The sequence below is a fragment of the Stenella coeruleoalba genome (assembly GCF_951394435.1).
Source record: "Stenella coeruleoalba genome assembly, chromosome: X".
NCBI classification, from domain to species: domain Eukaryota; kingdom Metazoa; phylum Chordata; class Mammalia; order Artiodactyla; family Delphinidae; genus Stenella; species Stenella coeruleoalba.
Window position 1 is genome coordinate 122,109,921 of NC_137152.1, and position 8,605 is coordinate 122,118,525.

General features: G+C 60.6%; 1 protein-coding gene across 1 annotated transcript; it reads right to left on the reverse strand.

Annotated features, from left to right (window-relative positions):
- Positions 1-415: 415 nt before the first annotated feature.
- On the reverse strand, positions 416-7,442 carry LOC307180678 (paraneoplastic antigen Ma6F-like). The gene is made up of 3 exons (XM_079911043.1): positions 6,354-7,442; positions 3,346-4,052; positions 416-2,733 (listed from the first exon to the last, which is right to left on the reverse strand). Exons 2-3 carry the CDS (start codon positions 3,979-3,981, stop codon positions 1,420-1,422), a joined length of 1,950 nt encoding a protein of 649 aa, XP_079767169.1. The 5' UTR covers positions 3,982-4,052; positions 6,354-7,442; the 3' UTR covers positions 416-1,419.
- Positions 7,443-8,605: the final 1,163 nt, after the last annotated feature.

The window sequence follows — 8,605 nt, forward strand, 5'->3', positions numbered from 1 at the left end:
CCGTCATCGCAGGGGGCACGAAGACACTCGTGCACGGGTGCAGAGCCACAGGCCGAGCGCTCGTGCAAACCGGCCACGGCCTTCTGGTCCCGGAGCCCCCGGGCCAGGCAGACGTGCACGGACCCACGTGTGACCCACGAGGTCAGAAGTCCTCCTGTGTGTCCCCTGGCCTTCCGGGCCGTGCACAGCACCCATGATTTCAAGCACGAGCATTGCCCGAGACGCGGCCCATGGTCAAGGTCGCTAAAACTTTACGATTCACCTATGAACTGGAAGAAAAACCCTCACAATGTCTGGGGCTGCAAAGTGCCTACCTTATCCTCTCCCTGGAGAGCTGTCCCATGGGTGCTGAGCAGGAATCGGACTCTGGACCCCCGCCCTCACCCGCAGCAGCCCTTTCCCTCCATTGCCCACAGCAGAGGCCAGACTCAGATGAAACGTTCAGGGAAATTTATTAAACAGAAACATTGACTGAAACCATTGAACACAGGGCATAACAACACACAGAGGAACTTCTAACGGCCACCGGAGCTCACGGGTCCCGGCCCCACCCAGGGTCCTCAAAAAGGTGCCTCCGCTACACCCCACCCGGCGGCCCTCCATCCCCCCCCAGTCTCCCTTCCTGAGGGCCCCGCGGGTGGCCTCTCGCCAGGAGGATGGGCGCCGGCCATGCCCGCTCCCCCCAGGGCAGACCCTCCATTTCTGGCCCACATGCCCGGGGCCTGGCCCTGCCCTATGGCGGGCACAGGACAGTCCCACAGCAGGGCGCACGCCACCGAGCCGGGGACGTGGAGTCCCGAGGAACAACGGGGTGGCCCAGCAGAACACAAGCCCTGGGGGGCCTCCCGCAGACCTCCTGCAGCCCCGGTCAAGGTCTTCCTTCGAAGGTCGCAGGTGGGCTCCCAGGTCCTGGGGTGGGCGCTGGCTGTGACCTCGTCCATCCCGTCCTTCCCGCCGGCTCCTGGGACTGGGCTCGGGGTCTCCACGCCGCGCAGGGTTTGGGGGAACCGCTCAGAGGAGAACACATGCACATTTCCACAACAACAGGCAGCGCTGGGCCTGAATCTATGCCCAGAAAGCACACGTTGAGCTCACGACACTGGCCCACAGAGACCAGAGCCTTGGCTGACACGTGGCGCACCTCAGGGCTCTGTGGGGGGACGATGGCTAGGGTGTGTGTGTTGGTGGGAGGGGAGCAGGGGCTGGGGGGTTCCTTGACACCTGGGTCCCTCTGGGGCCTACAGGGACACATTTGGGCTTGCCAGTACAGGGAGCAACCTGCCCCAGGGGATGATGAATAGGGGACCCTCTCAGGAGGGAGGCCCAGGCACCTGGAGTGGCCCCTAATATGGGGCCAGTAGGCTGCCAGGCCTGGCCTCCCCCTGCCTCCAAGCCTGGGGGCCCCGGGACCTGCTGAGCCTACTGGCCTGAGGTGCACCCCGGGGGGCTCATCTCTGCAGCCCCGTCCTCATTTCCCAGCTCTTCTGGGATGGGCTTGAGCCCCTCCTCGGGGGTCTCCTCGGCCTCCTGGCCTTCTGCCTGGGCGAGGCCCTCTGGCTCCCAGCCAGGACCTCCTGGGGCCACCGGGGAAGCACTGCCCATCCGGCCAGGCATGGGGACCCCGGGGGCATCTGAGGGTCCTGCCTGACCTAGGCCCGCAGGGGCGGCAGCACTTCCATCTTCCTGAGTGGCTGTGGACGCGTTGCTGGTCTCCCCAGGGCCAGGGGCTGCCCTGGCGGCACCATGGTCTTCAGGGGCCGCCTCGCCAGCCTTGGCAGTGCCGGCAACTGCCGCACTGGCCTCCTCACGTGCCGGGTGGTCCTCGGCGCTCCCTTCCTTGGAACGGGCGGCCTGGGCGGTGGTATCTTCACCGGCCGGGGAGGCCTTGGTGCCATGTGCAGTGGTGCCTGCGGTGATGGCCTCATGGGCCGGGGCGGCCTGGGCGGCTGCTGCCAGGACTGCAACGTCCACACGGGCCTCTTCCTGCCCTGGGAAGTGCTCCCTGCTAGCCGGGTCGGCGTCCCAGGCCTCGGTCTTCTGGATGAGCCGCAGCATCCCCGCAAAGCCGGGAGGCCTCCTCATCAGCCGCCTCCTCCTCAGCGTGTCCCGGAGCGTGTCGTTCAGCCGGGCCCGCGTCAGCACCTGCCGGGCGCGCGCCTGGTCCGCCATGGCCGGGTGGATGGCCCCCTTCTCCAGGGCCGACTGCAGCAGGCCTTCCAGGCGCATCACGTACGCAGAGAGAGTCTCCTGGGGCCGCTGGGCACAGGTCACGAACTTCAGCCGAGCACTCCCCCGGGGGTCCTTGTTCCCAAACACCTGCACCAGCGCGGCCAGGCAGTCCTGGGCAGCCAGCTCGGGATCTTCCGCCAGGAGGCCGCGCAGGAGGTCCAGCGCGGGGCCGCGCAAGCTCTCCACCAGCCTCCTCCTCCTCTCCCTCTCAGACACGTGGCGCCACAGGTGCAGCGTGTGGCTGGCCTGCTCCAGCCAGCTCTCAGAGGACCCTTCCCCGTGGCCCGGCTCTTCCATCCCAGAGAAGGTTCCCAGCTCCTGGTAGCCCATGCTGTCCAGCACGGGCTGCGAGGCCTGCCTCCACTGCTGGGTCCCGGGCCCTGCCTCACCCATGGCGCCTGCCGCTGTCACAACTGCTTCCTCAGGCGCAGCCGTTGCCCCGCCCGTGGGTCCTGCCATACTCAGAAGTCCTGCCACGCCTGCAACATTTCTGTAACCTGCAGCTCCTTCCTCATCTGACTCAGCTCCTGCTTCACCTTCAGCTCCTGCTGGACCCTCAGCTCCTGCTTGACCCTCAGCTCCTTCCAGCCCTGCAGCTCCTTCCTCACCTGCAGCTCCCTCCTCACCTGCAGCTCCCTCCTCACCTTCAGCTCCCTCCTCACCTTCATCTCCCTCCTCACCTGCAGCTCCTTCCTCATCTGACTCAGCTCCTGCTTCACCTTCATCTCCTGCTTCACCTGCAGCTCCTTCCTCACCTGCAGCTCCTGCCTCACCTGCAACTCCTGCCTCACCTGAGGTTCTGTCGTCACCTGCAGCTCCTTCCTCATCTGACACTCCTGCTTCACCTTCAGCTCCTGCTTGACCCTCAGATCTTTCCCCACCTGCAGCTCCTGCCTCACCTGAGGCTCCCTCCTCACCTGAAGCTCCTTCCTCACCTGCATCTCCTGCCTCACCTACAGCTCCCTCCTCACCTGCATCTCCTGCCTCACCTTCAGCCCCCTCCTCACCTTCAGCTCCCTCCTCACCTGCACCTCCCTCACCTTCAGCTCCCTCCTCACCTTCAGCTCCCTCCTCACCTGCAGCTCCTACCTCACCTTCAGCTCCCTCCTCACCTGCAGCTCCCTCCTCACCTTCAGCTCCCTCCTCACCTGCAGCTCCTACCTCACCTTCAGCTCCCTCCTCACCTGCAGCTCCCTCCTCACCTTCAGCTCCTGCCTCACCTTCAGCTCCCTCCTCACCTGCAGCTCCCTCCTCACCTTCAGCTCCCTCCTCACCTAAGGCTTCCTCCTCACCTGTGTCTCCCTCCATACCTGCGACTCCCGCCTCCCCTGCAGCCTCCTCCTGCCCTGCAGTTCCTGAGTGACCTGCAGTGCCTGCCTCACCCGCCCTGCCAACCACTGCTTGTCCCTGGGGCTGCGCAGGGCAACTGGGTCTATCCTGTGAATCAGCATCAGGGGCCTGGGGCAGGCAGACCACAGTCCAGGGCCCTCCCTTGCCTGGTATTTGGCGGGGGAGCAAGCTTCGATTTAAACACTCAGCAAACTCGACCAGGGCAACACTCGACCCCAGCTCCTTTCTGTAGACCTTGCCCAGCACTCGGTACCTGCCCAGGGAACGCAGGGCAGCCTGCACAGCCTCCTGGAATTCCTGGTCTTTGCAGTCATCTGGGATTCCCAGGATGAGCAGAGATCGCTGAGCGTTCACGCCCATCGACCTGCACCAGTCCCGCAATACCGCCAGAGCCATCGCCATCTCCGAGGACCTGAGGGTGGGGGGAAGCGATCAAACAGGTGTGCACAGGCTGTTGAAGTGTGGGAATCGGCCTGTGGGTGCAAAGAGGAGAGAATCATGTTTGTGCCACACAGCCCACCCTAGTGCCCCTCACAGCAGCAGCCTGGAGCACCTCCCTGCCCTGTTTGGTTTGTTTGACTTTAGGAAACTTTTTTTATAAATTACATTTATTTACAAGATAGAAGGCTAGGGACTTCCCTGGTGGCGCAGTGGTTAAGAATCCACCTGCCAGTGCAGGGGACACAGGTTCGATCCCTGGTCCGGGAAGATCCCACAAGCCGCGGAGCAGCTAACCCCACGCGCCACAACCACTGACCCAGCGCTCTAGAGCCCACGAGCCACAACTACTGAGTCCACGTGACACAAGCTCTGAAGCCCACATGCCTGGAGCCCGTGCTCTGCAACAAGAGAAGCCACCGTAATGAGAGGCCTGCGCACCGCAACGAAGAGTAGCCCCCGCTCGCTGCACCTAGAGAAAGCCCGCGCGCAGCAACAAAGACCCAACGCAGCCCAAAGTAAAAATAAAATTTAAAAATAATAACAAAAGAGCACTTGTTGCGTACGACTCAAGAAACAATAATAAAATAAAATAAAATAATTTTTTTAAAAAAGACAGATAGAAGGCTCGTCACCTTTTCTACATTTCTGGCCTCAGTTTTAGGAAGCTGCCTTTTTCCCAAGGAATTTTTCAAGTCTTCCAATTTGTTAGCATAAACATTTCCATAATGTCCCATAATATTCCCCTATATCCTCTTTGTTAATGTACATCTGATCCGTAACGTTGGCCCTCTTTCATTCCTCATATTGGGGATCAGCGTTCTTTCTATGTTTCCGTGATTCATCGTTCTAGGACTTGCTCGGTTTCCTTGCTCTTTTGAAAGAAGCGCGTGGCTTTGTTCACCGTGTCCATAATTTGCTTTCTATCACTGATTTCCTCTCTTAGCTCTCTTATTACTTCATTTTATGTTTCCTTTGCTCTTCTTCTTCTAGCATCTCTCAATGGACTGTTAGCTCACTGATTTTATGTCCTGACTCTTTTCTAACAGAAGCATTTAGAGGAATACAGTTTCCTCCTGTTGCTTTTTGCTGCCTCCAACTAATTTTGGGAAGTCGTGTTTTTTTAGTATTCACTTGGAAACATTTTCTAAGTCCCTCTGTGATTTTTCTCTTTGATCCATGGGTTTCCCAATATTTGAAGATATATTATCATTAGTACCATCAAATAAAATTCCCCCGTGATGAGAAAACTTATCATGTAAACTTGCAATACTGCTAAATTTATGGAGACTGTTTTACAACTCTGGTATGGCGTGTCCGGGTGAATGTGCAAAGCACCCTCGTAAAGAATCTGTGTACTGTGTGTGGAGGCCAGGGCCTTGCCCTGCCCACCCACCTCTGCAATTCCTGTGCCACCCGGACAGAGGCGACCTGAAGCTCTCGATGCCTCATGCAGTGGGCCAGAGCCCCTCCCTGGACCCCACAAATCCATCTGCCATGGCCAACAGCCTCCACCAGATCACAGCAGCCCCAGCACCTCCCCCCTCTCAGCTTCACTTACGCCCCCCCGTGGCCAGGCGGCTCCTCCCCGACGCCTCGCACTACATCCCCTCCATACACCCTCCCCCACCCACCAGCTGGTGGCGCTCCGCTCTGGGCCCTGGAAGCCGGGCGCCCCGCCATGCGTAGAGGTCAGACGGCCTCTCTCACCTCCCCACACCGGGGAGTCCTCCCCCGAGCACACTCAGCGCCAGGGGCTCTCGCTTCTCGTACCCCAGACGCAGAGCCCACCCGTCTTGCCCCCGCCCACCCGGGAGCCGGAGCCCCCTAACTGCCACGAGCGTCCTCCCCCCCACCCCACGCCCCGCCCCGGCGGGAGCTCCCCTAACGCCTACCGCACCCGCGCCCGGGAGTCCTCCCCATCGACCCCCGCTTCAGCCAGGAGTAGCTCCCCCTTCCTCCCGCCACACGCAGCAGCCGTTAGCCCTCCCCTCCCGTCTCGGCCCCGGGGGTGGGGCCCGCCCGTCCCGTCCTCCCCACCCCCGCAGCCAGTCGTCCTCTCCTCTGGCCCCCAAGGCCAGCCCCACCCGACCAGCAGGAAGCCCTCCGCTCAGGCCCCCCCCCCACGCATTAGCCCCACCCTCTGCACCCCGACTCCAGAACGCCCCCCACCAGCCACCCCGGAAGCCAGCGGTCCTCCCCTCTGACCCGCTCACTGGGGGACCCTTCCCTCAGCCCCCCTTCAGCCCGCTACCCTCCGCCGCCGCTCCCCCACTCCCAACCGAGCAGCCCGTAGCCCTCCCCCGACCTCCACTCCTTCCCAGGGCCCCCGGTACCTGCGGAGTCCAGCCCCCGGCAAAGCCCCCGCCTGTCTCCTGACTCGCTCTGACTCTGTGGATGGCTCCGGAGTCCCGCTCACGAGGGGCTGAAGAGCTCGTCTCAGCAGAGCAGCCAGGAACTGTGCCGCCGACTGTCCCAGGCACTCTGTGCGAACGCCACGTGGGCTTCCGGGTGCTCCCGGAAGCCCCAGGAAGATGAGGGAGAAAGTTCTAGACGTCTCTTTACCGAGAAACTGGTTGGATCAGAAGAGCACGTGAGGAGGCGCTCTGCTACGGAAGCAGCAGTAGCCATGCGCACTGAGGGCCTGAGGTCCCAAGGCTTGGCGCCTCCGGAAGCGAAAGACACGCCCATTGGCCTTCCACCAATAGGAAGGCCTCCTGCGAGGCTGCGGAGTTGGGGGAGCGAACTTGGCGATGCAGAGCCCGTTGTGGCAAGTACGTCCATTTGTCTTTACAGGTGGTTTTCTACTGTGATTGATAATGTCATAAACCTATTCTTATTTCTTTGGTTTGTTTTAACTTTTGAATTTTATTTTATGTATTTTTTTATACAGCAGGTTCTTATGAGTTACCCAGTTTATACCTATTAGCGTACATATGTCAATCCCAATCTCCCAATTCATCACCCCCCCCGCCCGCCCCCACCATTTTCTCACCTTGGTGCCCATATGTTTGTGCTCTACGTCTGTGTCTCTATTTCTGCCCTGCAAACCGGTTCATCTGTACCATTTATCTAGGTTCCACATATGTGCATTAATACACGATATTTGTTTCTCTCTTTCTGACTTCCTTCACTCTGTATGACAGTCTCTAGATCCATCCACATCTCTACAAATGACCCAATTTCGTTCCTTTGTACGGCTGAGTAATAAATAATAGTAATAAAGCTCTTCTTTATATGGACTGGTTTCTTGTCTAGTTGTATCAACTAGCCATCTTCTCACATGGCACAAGAGGATGAGGCAGCCGTCTGGGGCCTCTTTTATAAGGGAGGTAATCTCATTCATGAGGGCTCCCCCCTCATGGGCTAATCACTTCCCAGGGCCTGAGGGAGGACTGAGGGGAGCCTGGACCCCAGAACAGAGTTGGACCTGGGAGGCCAAAGGGCGGGATGAGCACGTGCAGCACTTCCTGACATCCGGGTCTCAGAGACGCTGGGGAGGGGAGTACGGGGCGGGGTCTCAGAGAGGCTAGGGAGGGGGTATAAGGGTCGGGGTGTCTGGTGGGCACGGGAGAGAATCCCAGGTCCTCCGTGGAGTCAAGGAGAGTGCCCTGAGGGAGGACTGAGGGGAGCCTGGACCCCAGAACACAGTTGGCCCTGGGAGGCCATAGGGCGGAATGAGCACGTGCAGCACTTCCTGACATCCGGGTCTCAGAGACGCTAAGGAGGGGGAGCACGGGGCGGAGTCTCAGAGAGGCTGGGGAGGCAGTATAAGGGTCGGGGTGTCTCGTGGGCACGGGAGAGAATCCCAGGTCCTCCGTGGAGTCAAGGTGAGGGCCCTGAGGGAGGACTGAGGGGAGCCTGGACCCCAGAACAGAGTTGGCCCTGGGAGGCCATAGGGCGGAATGAGCACGTGCAGCACTTCCTGACATCCGGGTCTCAGAGACGCTGGGGAGGGGAGTACGGGGCGGGGTCTCAGAGAGGCTGGGGAGGCAGTATAAGGGTCGGGGTGTCTGGTGGGCACGGGAGAGAATCCCAGGTCCTCCGTGGAGTCAAGGTGAGTGCCCTGAGGGAGGACTGAGGGGAGCCTGGACCCCAGAACAGAGTTGGCCCTGGGAGGCCATAGGGCGGAATGAGCACGTGCAGCACTTCCTGACATCCGGGTCTCAGAGACGCTGGGGAGGGGAGTACGGGGCGGGGTATCAGAGAGGCTAGGGAGGGGGTATAAGGGTCGGGGTGTCTGGTGAGCAAGGTAGAGATTCCCAGGTTCTCCGTGGAGTCAAGGTGAGGGCCCTGAGGGAAGACTTAACAGAGCCTGGACCCCAGAACAGAGTTGGCCCTGGGAGGCCATAGGGCGGGATGAGCACGTAGAGCAGTTCCTGACATCCGGGTCTCAGAGGCGCTGGGGAGGGGAGTACGGGGCGGAGGCTCAGAGAGGCTGGGAGGCAGTATAAGGGTCAGGGTGTCTCGTGGGCACGGGAGAGAATTCCAGCTCTTTCGTTGAGTCAAGGTGAGTGCCCTGAGGGAGGACTGAGGGGAGCCTGGACCCCAGAACAAAGTTGGCCCCTTGAGGTCATAGGACGGGATG

Excerpts from the sequence above, each read along its gene's own strand:
- LOC307180678 (XM_079911043.1), bottom strand. The coding sequence starts at position 3,981 with ATGGCGATGGCTCTGGCGGTATTGCGGGACTGGTGCAGGTCGATGGGC. Across the intron at positions 2,734-3,345 it reads CTGAAGGTGAGGAGGGAGCT|GCTGCAGGTTACAGAAATGT; the intron begins GCAGGTGAGGAG and ends GATGAGGAAGGA.